This window comes from Python bivittatus, unplaced genomic scaffold, assembly GCF_059951505.1.
Source record: "Python bivittatus isolate LINGU-HERP-01145 unplaced genomic scaffold, Pbiv_v1 ctg000590_np1212, whole genome shotgun sequence".
NCBI lineage: Eukaryota > Metazoa > Chordata > Lepidosauria > Squamata > Pythonidae > Python > Python bivittatus.
In genome coordinates, this window is record NW_028277086.1 from 28,659,981 (window position 1) to 28,676,330 (window position 16,350).

Consider the following 16,350-nt stretch of genomic DNA (forward strand, 5'->3'; position numbering starts at 1 on the left):
TGAGGGATCGCCAGGGAATACCAGGGATGTAGGTTAAACTCGGAAGTTGAAAAACATTCCGGAACAAGAAACGAAAACTGTATGGAACTGACCCTGGTGTCACCAGACGTCAACACTGACTTGAAGGAGACTTTGCCTTTTTATGATATTTCAGTAGTTTTTTCTACACAAATAGCAAGGATAAAGCCCAACTTTTAGTCTATGCAACAGGAGCTTCTCCTAGGGATTCTACTGGATTCCCTCTATTCTCATTCTTCAAATCAACAGATACATCATTCTTTAAGTTCCCTTAGACAACAGTTATCTCTCCAGGTCCCAACTCAAAGTATTTAGCATGAATGAAAAATATATAATTTGACATGCATTTTTCAGAGTGCCAACAGATTTTCTGGGCCCAGCACAATGTGCTAAAATTCATACTAAAATTCAAACCAAACCTCAAACCAGTTTTGTCTAATTTGACTTCTCTTTCTCACATCTAGCTAATAGACTGTATTGCTGCTTGGACCCTGCTATCTCTCACCCTCTACTGGTCCCCTCCTAAAACAAGTCGCATGATGCTCAAGGCCAGACAAGTTATCTTCATCCCAGAGGCAAGAATTAGATATCCAACAAGTACCTCACTCCTGTATGATATCAAATTATAGTAAAAAGAAATTAAATATCTAATAATTTGCTGCACTTCCTCAACACCCAGAACAACTGAAGTCAATAAACTTCATAAATAAGCAGTAATCAAGAATCTGGCAGGCCCATCTTGCTAGCTCATCTACAACTTTCAGGAAAATAAATTAATAAAAAGATCCCATATTTAGTATCTGTATGTGATGGAAGGCATGAGCGAGGAGGATCTTGGAATGGAGCTTCAAGTTTACAGGAAGGGGGACAGGCATTCCAAGCATCTCCTCAGCCCCCAGCTGGAGCATGTGAAAGTTAAGAGAAGGAGACTGGCCCCTCCCTAAGGGGTACAGGGTTATAGTTGCTGTTGTTGGGGATTAGAGTTAGTCTGGCAAGATTCTGTCTAATACTGTAGGTGTAAGCTAATAAAGTAACCGAACTGTTCCTGGATTTGTCTCACTGTGGTTCTTGGGCTGAACCTGACATCAATCTCGCCAGACTCCTATTCCCATTGGGAGGGAGGAATTTTTAAGCATGGCGACGGATCCCCAGAGGACTAATTTGACACCACAGCTTTTGGTGGCAGCTTTGCTACAACATCAACAAGTAGATGCACAAATTAATAATTTACAGGCCGCTATGGGTCAACTAGCACAACAGCTTGGACAAGTTGTCCAACAAGTTCCAGCTCCACCACCGGTGTTGTTGTGTTTTTCTGGAAGCATGCCTAAGAAGTATGGAGGTAAGGTGGAGGCAATTTTGGACTCTCGCAGGAGAGAAAGGAGAGTTCAGTATCTGGTTCATTGGAAGGGCTATCCCAAGGCAGAGCATACCTGGGAGAATGTGAAGAACGTCCACGCCCTGGAATTGGTCAGTGACTTCCATCGATGTTTCCCCAGCAAACTGAAGCCTCGGACGCTGCCCAGAGCTCTAGAGGTTAAACAGCAAGCAGGGGGCATTGACAGTGTGCTGAAGGAAGGTTTGGTGGGGCCTTCAGGACGGAGGGGGACTCAGAGGAACACAGAGCCCACAGCCTTCCACTTACAGTTTGCATTTTGTAGGGGGGAGGGGGGCTGATTCTACTAATGATATAGCTGTTTTGCAGAGTCAGTCGACTGAGCTGGGAGAGGCACCAGGGATCACAGATAGCTCATCACCTTTGCTTTTATCTCTACCACCGCTGCCCAGCTCCCATGAGAACTCAGAGGGGGAGGCTGACTATGAGGTGGGGGGTGATGTGATGGAAGGCATGAGCTAGGAGGATCTTGGAATGGAGCTTCAAGGTTACAGGGAGTGGGGGAGGCATTCCAAGCATCTCCTCAGCCCCCAGCCAGAGAGTGTGAAAGTTAAGAGAAGGAGACTGGCTCCTCCCTAAGGGGTACAGGGTTATAGTTGCTGTTGTTGAGGGTTAGAGTTAGTCTGGCAAAATTCTGTCTAATAGGTGTAAGCTAATAAAGTAACCGAACTGTTCCTGGATTTGTCTCACTGTGGTTCTTGGGCTGAACCTGACACTGTAGTTCCTTAAAATAATATCCAGTACTCCTTTTGGGCTGTTGATTCTGATGAAGAATATAGAGTGCTTTCAAGAATGTCTTCTGCCACCTGCATGCTTGATTCTTGGCTCTTTCATGAGGTTGGAGGAGGTACATGCTGAAGTTAAATCCAAGGAGATGAAGTTGCTGTTTCTCATGGATTTGTCAGCCTGATAGTATCTCTCAAAGGGGGTGCTAATCCTGAAGAAGTAGGTCAATAATTTGAAGGTCCCCCTGGACTCACAGAGACTGCTGAATTAACAGTTGGAGGCATGGGCTTTGCCCAGCTTCAGCAAATGCATCAATTATGGCCATACTTTGAGCAGGAGGATGCAAGTTGCAATAGTGACTCATAAATTCACCAGTACTTGGTTAGACTACTACAATGTGCTCTACATGGGGCTGCCTTTGAAGACCACCCAGAAATTGCAGATGATGCAAAATGAAATGCCTTGTGTGTTTGTTATCTGGCATTCATCACCATGAACACATTGTACTTGGCTTCCAAATGCAATTCAGGGTGTTGGTTTTGAGCTACAAAGTCCTCTATGACTTGGTGCCCAGGACTGCCCGATTCAAGCAGAATGACCCACCCAATAAGATCATCCTAGGAGAAACTGTTTGTGGTCTCTTCCTTTTGTGAGGCACAGGAGGCAGAAGCTCACAGGCTCTACTTTTCAGTTGTGGGGCCTGTTCTGTGGGCAGCCTCCCTCTTGGGGCTCTACCTTCTAGAAACAGGTTAAGACTGAACTTTTAGGGAGGGCATTTGGAGTTTAATTGATAATATCTGCTGTGGTCTTCGGTGAAAGCACTATCTATATATTCCATATTATAATAATGTATTGATGTTTACTGTGGACAGTTTACAGTTAATATGTTAATTATTGATACTGTCATTTTAAGATGCAAACTGCAGGGAATTGACTGTAAATCCAGTAATGTAAACATCTAAAAAATAAACATATTTCTTAGCTGTTCCAATAAGACAGATCTTTTAAGTCCGCAATCTTAAGCACACATAATAGGAAAGAAGCTCCATTGACCTCAGTGGAATTTACTTCCAATCAATGAGTGCACTTCTTAGTCTGGTGGTCATTCCCTTTTCATCTCCTTAATTTTACTGATACTTTAAAGAAGTGACATAAATCATCATAAAGGGTTTTAGGGCAGAGGATGCAAACATATTGTATTATTTTGGATCTATTCTCTGAAATCCCCCTTGCTCCCCGCATTCTAACAGTCTCTGCATATGCCTTTCGTCTTCTGGCCACTGCCGTTTGGGTTCATGTTATCGTAACCTCACTCCCAGATGTGGCGCCAAAACTAGTGCGCTCTATAAAAGTAACTGACAGCTCAGATGTGTAGCTTAGTGGAGGCCTGGAGAAGTTACGCCAATGAGAAGCTGGCTTTTTCACAGAGCCACACATGTTTACAGTCTGCATTCTGCCGGTAGGAGGAACGGTCTAACTGAAAAGCCGTAATGGATTCATAGCAGGAATTAGGATTAATTTCTCTTGAAATATCAAGCAATCCGATTTCTCTGTTCAGAGAGCTGCAGCACAACACAGTGAAATAGTGTCCAATCAAAATAAAGTCTCATTTGAATGAAACTCCTGATTCTGACTGAAATGTCATAGGAATGCCCCAGGAAATTATGCAATGAGACTTTTTTAAGACAGAAATGTCCAATCTCATATTCACATCATTTTTTGCTGAACATGAAATACCATATGAAAAGGCCAGTAATTATAAAACGTTATCTATCAGAATAATATTTTGGAACTTATTGTATCAATTGCAACCTATTATCTCACTGAAATATTTCTATTAGTCTGATAACAATCAAGATATTGATCATTCTTGCCTGCCCTCATAAGAATAAAAAAGCCAGTCAGGGTTGCTCAGAAATGGGAAAATATTCCCACAGCATGTCTAAATAATGTTACACCATATTTCCTGAACCTGGTACCCTCCAGATGTGGGTACCCTTCATACAGCCTCCACATTTCAATTTCTATCATCTGGTCTACATGGTCATATTGGCTAAAATAACAGCAGACGGAAGAGTGGGCAAGTGACTGGGACATTTATTCAGATTTACAGCTGCTGTGTCTTTGAGGTGAGGCATGTGAGTGTTGCTTTCGTGGGAATCTCCAGTGAAAGGCTGTATGAAGGGTCATAAAATATTTTTGTTCATATGGTTTTGTTGAAAGGATGAAGCACGTGGAGTATCTGAACCAGAGGCTTGTTTACTGAAAGGTCGTTCAAGGCTAGGCAGGAATTTTGATCTCAGCTTCACCTGCAGCCTCGTTTTAAGAATCTCTTCTAACATTGTCAGTATTAATGGTAGGAACGCTGCTCATTTGGTGCATTTCCCAAACATGACAGATGAATGACAGTATTGTGGTGTTAAACATAAGGAAGAAGCTATCCTTGTTTGATCCTGAAAATGGTTGATTGATCAGCATCCCAACAAGTGTAAGAACTTCTGTGATCACCTAATGAAGAACATCTTTTAATTTGTAGGCCACAGAAAACCAAAATCAGGGGTCCTAAATATATGAGGAAAAACCTGCCTTGTGGCAGAAGAGAGCTGGTCCAAATCCAAGAGAGAGAACTGTTTAATTTTCTTTCAAGTTGTCTGAGAAAATGTTCCCGTATTCAAGAGAAGGCCTACAATGTAATGAGAATGTGGAACATTTGAGGGGTTGGGGGCTGCAACTCAGCTTCCTAAACTTCCAGGAAGGTCAGAAGAACTGGCAAAACACATTTGGGGCCCATTTTTCATATCTTTGAAGTGGTTTAAGGATGGTAAGCAACTACTCCCATTCCTATCTTTAATCTTCACAAAAATGTGAAAATTGGGCCTAAAATCATAATTTGGAGGTGATTGTGAAGCTGTTTTAAAGGACTGAGGTTTTTAAGGATGAGAATATCCGTAACTTTCCTCCAGGAAATTCCTACCCCATAAGCCCTCTAGAAAGACTTTTAAAATGGTTTGGATTCTTGGGCCAATTCTGCAACTGTGACTGTGTCTCTGTCCTAGAGCAGCTTCTTCTATCTATGAAGTTTTAAAAAATGGCGACAAGATTCAACTGGTATAAAATGTAGGACTTATTCCTTCACATGTCATTGTCTATTGCCTTTGAAAAATATTTGGGATAAAAGTGGTGAGGGAGGTCAAGCTTGTACACTTAGAACTATTTCACTTATTGTATCAGGATAAATTTGGGTTTGACATAAAAATACTTAACAAAACCAAACTACAAAATGAACATATTGGCATGATGTATGTATGATTGTAGAGCAAATGAGAATATATTTTGGACTGAGCTGTGAGTGACTCTTTCTTTAATGGGGTTCACATCTCTCCTTGGGGCTTAAAAACAAATGAGGGATTCTCCTGCCCAATAACCACATCAAAGACTGAAAGCAGTGAAAATCCCATTATCACAATGACAAATCTCAGCATAGGGTTTCCTTTTAATTGTGTGACCTCGCAACTGCTGAGCACTTTTCTTTTGGGAAGAGCTTCAAAGTCATGATTATTTTATTGCTGGTGTTCTTAGGGCTTTGGACAATAGGATAAATTGTTTTTTTATATAACTAACTGTTAATGTAACTAATAATCATTTTAACAGTAACTAAAGTAATAGACTGGAAGCTATTTCCTCACTGTACAAGGCAGAGTATCACCAAAGGATCATAGGATCCCAAAATGGGTCAATAAAAGGTTAAGTGTCAAGTTTTTTTTTTTTTTTTAAACAAACTAGCCCTAAGCAACACCCGCACTGATTTCAGCCCACTAAGTTTGGTGTAGTGGTCAAGGCATCAGGCTAGAACCCGAGAAGCTGCGAGTGCTAGTTCTGCCTTAGAGGTGAAAGCAGCTGGGTGACCCTGGGCCAGTCCCTCTCTCTCAGCCCTAGGAAGCAGGCAATGGCAAACCACTTCCGAAAAACCTTGCCAAGAAAACTGCAGGGACTTCCCCAGGCAGTTGCCAGGAGTCAACATTGACTCGAACGCGCCACCCCTCCCAAAAAAAAAGTTTAATGGGAGCAAGAACGTCTTGGCGTGTCCTAATAGGGGTTGCAGCGTTGCGCTAAAAAGGAACCTAAGAAGTCGTTGCTGTTGGCTGTCGTTGCTCGATCAGTGCGATGCCCGCCTGGTCTCTGTCACGGAGCAACAATCTGTCCTAGTAACACACATCGCTCCCTTATCCGGTTGGTGCCTGCATCTGGCTTTCGCCGCTATTACAGAAGACCTATCCTCGCCCAGCCGAAGCCTGCCTTTGTAACCCGCGCGTCCTATTCCGCAGCACGCTGTATTGTTGTCAGCACTTGTTGCTGGGCGCTCCAGGGCACTTGGAGGCGAGGAAGGCCGTAGCCAGCGCTCGCCAGCGCTCGCAGCCCGGCAGTCCCTTAGCCGACGCGCACGACTAGAGCGGCGGCGGCGGCGGGCAGGCGAATCTGCCGCCGATTAGCATTTCAGGGGAAGTCGACTCCAGTCCGGGTTTTGGGGCTGAGGACTAGCGAGCCGCAGGGAAAGGCTAGCAAAAGACCCCGCTCGGTCCGTCCACCCAGCTCGCCCGCCCTCTCGCCAGCCGCTGGGACGCGCCGCTGACCTGCAGAAGGGAGCTATCCCGGCAGGGTCCCCAAGTCCCTCGCCGGGGCAGAGCGCCCGATGGCTGCAGCGGCGCGCCCGGCCTTCCTGCCCAGCCCAGCGCATCCGCTGTAAGCGGCGGCTGCACCACCTCTGCTGCCTTGCCGCGAGTGCCTCGGCTGTAGCGGCGATCGCCGCCGCGCCCGCCCCCTCGCTCAGCCTTGCCCACCGCCCAGCCCAGCTGAGCCGAGCCGAGCCCACTCCTTCCTCGGTGCGGCGCGCTAAGCGGTGCTGGGCGCGGCCATGCAAGCGCGGCGTCTGGCCAAGCGCTCCAGTCTGGGGAACCGGCGCTTGAGCACGGCGGGGCCGCCCTCGGCCGCACAGCCCTTCCCGGAATCGGGCGGCCGCGGCGCAGCTAAGACCGAAAACTCCTGGAGGCCGCCTCGGCGCGAGGGCTCGGCTGCCGCCCTCGAGGAAGAGGACGAAGAGGAGGACGTGGTGGTGGACGTCGAGGAGGACGACGACGCCGACGAGGCGGAGGAGCTGGCTGGGTCGGGCAAGGGCCACGCGGCCGCCCGGGGAAGCCTGAAGGTGCGTCGCCGTCGCGAGAAAAGCGTCCCCGCCGTCAGAGGCTCCGCCTGGCTCGAGCAGCGGGAGGCGGGCGGCGGGCGCTGGGGCTGGGTGGGTCAGTGCGGCAGGTTATTGTCGGGGCTGAATTTCGGCAGGGGCGCTGCGCCCGCGTCTGTGGCGCTTGGTGACAGCGGGGTCCTTCCTAGGGCGGCCGCTCGGAAGTTGAGCCAGGGCTAAGTCAGCCCCAAGTTGTAGTCAAGGTTAGCAAGAGGAGGAGAGAGCGCAAAGAGCAGGAGGCATCTGAGCATAGCTAGAGTGCCTTTGCTGCGCGAGCGATAAGAACCGGTTCCACCCGTCCTTTGTAACAGACGGGCAGAGCTTCTTGACCTGTCCTGTGGTCAAAGACGGCTGTATCCTCCGCCGCTTTTTCTCTCAGTTAAAATGTCTCTGGGCTCTGAGAAAGGATTTCTGCGCGAGTCGCGTTGTGTAACAATAGACTTCATATTAAGTGTTCCTATTACTTTGAGGAGAAATGATGTTCTAAAAAGCAGGAGTGGGGTGTGCCTGTTTTTAATCTTATATTTCTAAAATTCATGGTCAGATGGATTTAAACAAGGAAAGAGGGCAGGATAACATGCTGGTTTAACTGCCCTGCAGGGTTGGCATTCACCTGTTTTGTTCCCCAACTCAGACAGTTAACTCGTGTAGTGCAAATAAAGATGGCTGTTGTTTACCGTGTTTTAAAAATCATCCCTATAACAAAGTCTGTTGTGCTTGATCCGATAATTTATTGTTGGATGATTGCTATGACTAGACCAAAGCGGGTGTCCTGAAACAACAATTTTAATGAAAATAAAAATGCTGTTTGATGGAAGAGGACTAGGCTGGAATGACCATTGGAGAGAATGATAAAAATAGCTGCTATGTGGGCACACACAGCTTTGAAATACATGCAGCTAAAGCGTATGTTACAGAAACAATAGTAAAGCTTTAAAAGGCCAAGGGGAATGCCAAAAAGGGAAGAAGGTAAAAATGACATCAGCCGGTGGAACTGCTGTAGTGCAGGAAACCAACTGGATATTAACCCTGCAGTTTTAATACACATTTAGGATTAGTTGGTGTATTACGGCACCCAGAAGGTATCAGTGAGTTCAATAAATCTTACTCTCAAGTAAATACAGGTTACATATTTGGAAGGTGCACAGAAACCTAGTATATTCTATGACATTAGAATAATAGACAGATTTATTAGAAAAGTAATAGCAATTAAAGCATGGTGATTGCACTGAAAGTTGACATGTGAGTGTGTCCATCAGAGAAACAAGTATGTGCAATTTTTGCAGCATACCTGTGATTTTCTAGCTGGATCTATACCCAGAATTTCCATGCAGCATTTTAAAATCTTCAATACAAGGAGATATAGAAACCCAAGCTAAAACTTTGTTATGTATTTTATAATTTGAAATATTAATAAGAATAAATAGGTAAAGTATTTTGAACAAGCAAATATGGATCTTGGATCAGCATTCATAGACTAAAATTTGGCCCCAAAAAACTCTGCCAGGCAGAAGGTTATCTCTTGATCTTGCTCCATTTGTTGGCTGCCCATTTGATCCTAGGCTCAATTAAATTGAAGATTCTGATTTTGGCTTTTAAATCCGTAAGCATTCTAGATTTAATTAGACCAATTTCCTCTCTGCTTTGGTTAACCCTTGAGGTTGTGTTCAGATAGAAAAAGGGGCATCCTTAGTTAGGTCAACAGTCTTCCAGAATGACTTTCTATTCCAGAAAAGGATCTTTGGCTGCAACACTAGTTAACATTTTGCTATTTAAAAACATGCTTTAAGAAAAAGAAGCTTTCTGTGGTAGGTGACAGTGCTGTGTACTATTTTAATTTACTTTTTTGTTTTCTTGCTTCCTGATGTGTAATTTTGAGAAAAATATTCTTTAAAACATGTTTTGGCTATTTGAAGTTTATTGTAAAAGGAAAATTGGGATAGATGGGTGGATGCTGCTAGTAAGGTAAAAACGTTACAGGGTTTTCTCTTCTATTATTTAGCCAATACTGAAAAACAAGATAAGGTAGATAATTGGTGGGATTAACTCTGCTTGCTCCTGTGCTCAAATTAGGATAAATGAGAGGAGTCCATGTCAATGAGTTTTGCAAAAATGGCATCTTGATTAAAAGTGGAAAGCTGGCCCATGTTTACAAGTTTGGTAGATAGCTGTATGTGTGTGCTCCTAATGTGATGTTTTTGTACTCGGAGGAACTTTTTGGCACATGATAAGTTTATATATTGCACTTAACCAAACATAGCTTGTTTGTTTCTGGCCTCCATTGTGAGTAATAAACTATGGGGGATGGTGGTTGTTGTTTTTCCTCTAAGGTATGATTAAACCGATAATAATTTAGCAAGGTGCGTGAAATTCAGCTACTGTCTTAAAAGAGCAGCCTGAGGCTAAGCATAGCCACGTTGTTAAAGCTCTAAAGGGACAAGTTGAGAAAAACCACAACCTGTATTTGGCTTCTCCACAGACTTTTCTCAAAGGACTATGTTGATGGTGAATATGACATATTTTTATAACTGAACTGGAGGCTGCTAAATACTTCCTGACACATAGTAGTTACTTGTGGATTCCTAGCTGGTTGTTATTATCAAGAATAAGCTTGACTAAAACAAGAAGTAGCAAAGTTTTTGTGTACAAGAACATTTCTGTACCAAACTATGTAGCATATAGAAAAAGGCCAGATTTTTCATGGTGGAAGGAAGGAAGTTGTTCAGCAAACTTACTACTCAGTGGAAGGGCTGTTTCATCCTAAACTGCTTACAGCAGAGTTTCCTCAATATATTTATATACAATCAGGACATTTTAAAAAATAAAATGAGTATTCTGAGTAAACAAGCAGGCTACTTGAAGAAAGCTGAAGAAAGGCTTTGTTAGCGAAATATTCTGTTGAAGAACTCTGTGTGTTTTCAAGTCAGTTTTTGACTTCTGGCAACAGCCTGGCCTAGCCCCTGCAGTTTTCTTGGCAAAATTTTGGAAGTGGTTTGCCACTGCCTCCTTCCTAGGGCTGAGAGTGAGTGACTGGCCCAAGGTCACTCAGCTGGCCTTGTACCTAAGGCAGGACTAGAACTCACCGTCTCCCAGTTTCTAGCCTGATGCCTTAACCGCTACACCAAACTGGCCCTTCCTATTTTCTTTTAGGGCACATTACATTAGGATTCTTTTCCAGGGACTCTGGCTTGGTCCATGTGAAAGCCAACATCATGCTCTTCTATATATACAGCCCCAGACAAGCCCTCCCTTGGGTCGTGAAGAACCTTCAAACCAGATTTAGAAATTAAGTTGTAAAAGGAGAGGAAATCTCCTTTTGTTCTATTAGTCAAATTTGCTTCTGCTACCAAAAACTAAGGTCAGTCCTACATTAGGCAGAATATGTTGGTTCAGGACACAGTTAATAGAGTATTCTTTTACCACGCTGTTCTGTTCCGTAAGCTTCCTTGCTTTCCTTAGAGGCAGTGCAGTTTATGGTCTTGTTGCCTGTGTTGAAATTAGATTCAGCTGCCAGTCTGATGGGCTTTTAGGGAGAAGGTACCATTTTGAACTTTGGCAATAAAATGTTTTGAGCAGAACCTAGTACAAGCATGTAACTAGTTTTACCTAATTTATTATTATTTTTTCCTGGCAACAAAGAATTTCTGGAGGAATGTATAGGTACAAAGTTTTGCACTGTAATATTTAGTCTTAAGAAATACACTTACACTAATAATTTAAATATCTTGTTTTACAAATTTGAAATGATTCATTGAGATGAACATCAATGGTATTTTTAAAAAGAAAAATGTACTCTGATTATATTGGAAGCAGTTGTGCTAGAGAAGTATTGGTCAAAGTGTTAAAAATCAACTGTGCGTTCAAACCAATGATTTCACATTTTTAAAAATTGTGTTGTATTACACATTATTGAGTATGCCAGCTGTATGAAAATATAATTGGCCAGGGTCAGTTCGGGTAGTATTTTATGATCATCTGAATTAGAGCTGGGAGAATTGGAAACCTACTGAAGAGTAGGAGAGGTGAATAGAAAGATTATATCCCCATGGTGCTTTCCAGGAGTATCCACAGAGGGATCAAAAAAGTAAGATGAGGATCACAACTGTGTGAATGAAGATCCACCCTTTTGTTCATGAATTGATGCACACACACAAAGCGATAGGGTTTCAGTTGCACAATCACAACCACCATCTTGACTCCCCTCCCCAATACCATTGCAGAAGTCCCTGATGTTTTTTGTAATCTACAAATTCATGATTTGTAGGAAACGTGTGTTTCAGAAAATATTCAGTGTGATGGTTCAGAAAAATAAAATGTACAATAAATAGTATTCTTCCTTAGTAGAAGAATATGCAGTTATGGAAATAAAAGCAAGTTCATATATAGGTAGTAGCAACAAAGGATATATGAGTCCCTTGCAATAGTATATTGTACTTACACTATTTCTATAAGTTTATTATCTTAAAAATAAATTGTTTACAGTAGTAACTGTTTTACTGCTACTTTGTACTTAGAAACTAAATCTTAGTTTCAAGTAACCTGAAGAGGAATATACAGTTTGGTTGATGGTGGAATACCATTCATCATATTTCATATTGGAAAAGTGGGAGCCATCAGGGAATAGATTGGGCATATCACTAAAGTTTGTGTTGTTAAATGTGATTACTCTGGGTAGTGAGTTGCCTTGAAAGTTTTTCCTAATGCACAACATTGCAGAGAGGAGAGAGCTTTATTTAGAAATAAGTCTCTCTTGACTTGAGCTTGATTCTTGATGATCACATGGTCATGTCTATATGGTTCTCCTCCCCAAAATATGGAACTGCCACTGCTTTGGGGTTTGATTTTGATTTCCCAGTCTAGGCCACAGTCTAGATATTTCCTGTGATCTCCCTGCCAAGCATGACCAGGCCTGACTTTGTTTAGCTGTTTTGTGAATCAACCAAAGTTAGCTGAGGGCTGTGGCTAGTGTTCAGGTACTTATTTGATATTTTCCCTGAGCTATTAATTCTGAAAGTATATACAGTAGTAGATATATAATATCCTCCTTATTTTGTATGCATATGTATTGCACAAATACAATATAGCAAACGATTTGTGTACAACGTTTACAGTGGTTCCCCTAATACATTATTTCAGGTACCACTTTTGAGTACAACCCTCTTCAGATGCTTTGATCATATTTAATTAATATAGTTAATAACGGATCATTAACGGTTTGGAGATGTTTAAACAGACTGCGCACTGGTTTTGCTAGAACTAAAGACCATATAGAAAGATGGGGGTTTCTCCCTGAGGACAAGGATATTTACTGTGAATGTGGCACTATTCAAACAACTATCCATCTTTTACAGTGTCCCTTGGGACCGACATGCACACAGAATGATTTGTTGGTCAGAAATACTTTTGCCATCAATGTGGCCTGGCATTGGGCAAGAATTATATAAATCTATACTTTTATTAAAGTTTTTAATTTTTTAAATTTGGATTAATAATTTCCCCTTTTCTAGTTCCTACATTTCTGACACGAGATGAGATGAGACGAGAGGGATCATTCATAATGTGAAAATTAAATGTAAGTTAAGTTGAGTTGCCCCAAATGTAGCAATACATGAAAACTCAGAATACTACTTTTCCTAGCATGACTACCACATTGTGGTTCTCTTCATGAATACTGTAGAGACTTTCTGGTGAAAGGACTGTTTGATATAATTCTTCTTTTTCAAACTGCTTCATCCTCAGGCTGGCACAAGAAATGAAAGAATGTTCAAAAGACAATGTTGAAGAAGTATTTTAAGAAATATGTACAGAAATTGAGATTTGTTTTAAAATAGTCTCTTAGCTGTGTATTGGTTTAATAGAATAGAATATTTGTACAGTTCCTATTGCTATTAGTACAGATTCACTGTTAAGTATATTCCAGAATTACAGGAAGAGTTTATTGATGCTAGTAAAACATCTCAGGAAGATCTTGCAACATAAGCATTTCTGAAAGACTCATGGTATAGTAAGTCTTTACAAACAGGTTTCATTAATGTCCGTCCTTCAGAACTGTCATCTACCCCCAGTCCTGTCTCTTAAACGGACTTGGTAATATTTTTGCATGATGTGTTTCATCGCCATCTCACTACATTCAGAACTGAACTGGATCTTCTGAGCTGCATTCTCATGACTGCTACCAGTTGATCCCCCTCATTAGGTAAAGGCTTGGTTTTGTCTTGAATACCTTGCTCTCTGTATCATCTGTTAGCAACATAAACCATTTCTTCCAGTACAGTATAGCAATAAATAAGAAAATAAATCCAGCAGTCCTTCTCAGCTTTTTCAGCTTGTTCTTCAGCTTGTGCTTTGCTTTGAATGCTGTAGCTTTCTTTTGTGTGATTTCCCTTACTCCAAATCCCTGAGTTTTAGCCAAAATTCTGTACTCTGAAATCTTAACTCTCAGTTCGTATAGAGATGAAGGTAGAACACCAAAGACAGGCTGAAAATGAATATAGTTTAACTAATCAAGCCTTGGTGAAAAATAGTCTTCAGCAAAAATTACTAGAGTTCTTAGCATGAATTATGAAGCAAAGCAAATAAGTAGAGGCTAGGCATCATAGGTTACAGTTGAGCATATTTCTTTTATTATTGTAATTTTGCATTGTAAGCACCCTGCAGACCCAAAGACTTCATACTTGATGCTGTCTGGGTGGCAAGGAAAAGTAGAACAGCTTCATTTTTATGTAAGATCTTCCATCCAGAACTTTGAAGCTAAAGACAAAATACTTATCAAATTGAAGGCATTCCTTTACTGTTCTTTCTCTACTTCTGAATTGTCTGTCATTTATGTCATATAGGTGATAGCCATATTCAGTCTAGGACCGGAGCTAACAAGTATGGACTTTTGTTTTAAACTTTTCAGGTCAGGGCAAGTGAAAAAAATGAAATAGTTATATTAAGCCTACTCGGGACTTCACATGCCAATTTTGCTTTGTATTTCTGTTTTTAGCACTCTGGAAAATAGTGGTACTTAACATTGGGAGGTTGAAATCCAGTGGCAAAACACCAGTAAAGGGAGCATAGAAAGGAGGCTTGTGGTATATTTGAGCTGCCCATCGTGACTTATTGAGAGTTTAGAGTTTTTGACTTTTAAAACTTTAACCTTTTGCTCTAAGTTTGATTTACTATTTTTGCCCATTTGTTTTATTAACTATCATATTGAATACACTGCTATTCCATCTTCAAATTATGTTTGCTGTTGTTACAAACATATGTTACAAGGGGTTTGCCTTCTCCTATAGAATTAGGAATCTCATACAGCACAACAGCAAAGTCAGTCAACACTGCCCAGTAATACCAGAAGATTACTGGTAGATTTTAAACACTTTATTTTGGCAGTACAAGAATCTCACATTCACTCTTTCAGTCACACAGATCTTACATACCAAGAAACCCTATTTGTCATTGACCAAGTAACAAAACAGACATGGGAATTCCAGGAGAGCTCTCTGAAAGTATCTTTGATGGAATGGAAGATGGGATTTCCAACTTCTTTCTCCAGCTCTCTTTTATAGGCAGTGTTGCATTACTTCAGTGTTGTAGCTTGGGTTGTAATTGATTGATGATTCTTCACTAATCTGTAGAGATCATTTATCTTTGAGGAGATCATTAGGGTGCTCCTGGTTGTGCCCACACCATGAGAGTACCAAACCCTCAGGAAATGTAAGAAACATGTCAGGATGATCAATTCAGGAATCTTCTATTCCTTCATAGCTTGGTATATCTTGGAATGTTTCTGAACATCTTGTGTTTAGATATACATGATTATATGTCACTTTCAGTGAGTGCAGTACTCTTTAATGTATGACCTTTACTTACTTATCGTGTAACACTGTAACTCATACACATATACGTAATAATGGTGCTGGATTATGAAGAAAGACTCATGATTGTTCCTTTAGTCCCATAAAACCAAGTCCTCACTTCTCAAGGAGCATCAGTATTTGTAGGCAAGCTATTTTTTTGCATAGGTTATTTGCTATTATTGATTGTTTCATTGGGGATTCTTTCATAAACTTGGCTCCTAAAGCTCCTAAAAACATCAAAATGATTCAAGATCCATTCAGTCATACTTCTCATTCTAACATATGGTGAGGATTTTGCACATATCATATACTAACAAATTTTAGTAAAATGCATAAGCAAAATTTGTTGGTTGGAAAAACTGCTAATCCGGACTCCTTCTGATTTTTTGCTGCCATCAATTAACATGGCTCTCCTACAATGGTATATGGTAGAATGCTTGGGACCTACAGTCTAAATGTGATTGCTTTAATAATTCTCAAAGGTACTATAAGTAGTCCTTGACTTACGACCATTTGTTTAGCGACTGTTCAAAGTTACGACAGTGGTGAAAAAAGTGACTTACAACTGCTCCTTGCACTTACCACTGTCAGAGCTTCCCCAGGATCACATGATCGTGATTCGGGCACTTGGCAACCCCTGTGCATTTACAATGGTTACAATGTTTTGTGGTCATGTGATTGCCATTTGTATCTTCCCAGCCAGCTTCCAATAAACAAAGGCAGTGGGGAAGCTGGTAGGGAAGGTTGCAAGTCATGGTCATGTGATGTCTTGCTTAATGACTATGACAAAAAAGATCGTAAAATTGGGTGGAGTCACGTGATACCTCACTTAATGACTGCACTGCTTAACGATGAATTTTCCGGTCCCTATTGTGGTTGTAAGTTGAAGATACGTGTATAACTCAGGAACTCTTATCTCCTGCAGTGCTTAATGATCTCTGCTGGGGTTGGTTACTTTTTGAAGGGCAATGGCTGTATTTAATATCTGGAATGGGCCTGAAGCCACAGAGTGGGTGAACCCAAATCACAAGTGTGGTGGTGGCAGCATTTGGAGATGAGATTGGGAAGTTTTCTTTAATGTTTAACTGTGAGATGCCTATTTTAGGATTAACACTTCACATGTTCCCGTC

The 16,350-nt window shown here is 41.6% G+C and overlaps 1 protein-coding gene across 2 annotated transcripts in view; it reads left to right on the forward strand.

Annotated features, from left to right (window-relative positions):
* The first annotated feature begins 6,277 nt into the window (after nt 1–6,277).
* The window catches only part of ZNF704 (zinc finger protein 704), a 68,860-nt gene continuing 58,787 nt past the window's right edge, over nt 6,278–16,350 (forward strand). Inside the window, exon 1 of one of the 2 annotated variants that reach the window (XM_088149184.1) lies at nt 6,278–7,340. In XM_088149184.1, coding sequence (XP_088005310.1) covers nt 7,053–7,340 — 288 coding nt within the window. In that variant the 5' untranslated portion in view covers nt 6,278–7,052. The remainder of the gene's footprint in view (nt 7,341–16,350) is intronic. The other variant, XM_088149186.1, reaches the window with a different exon arrangement.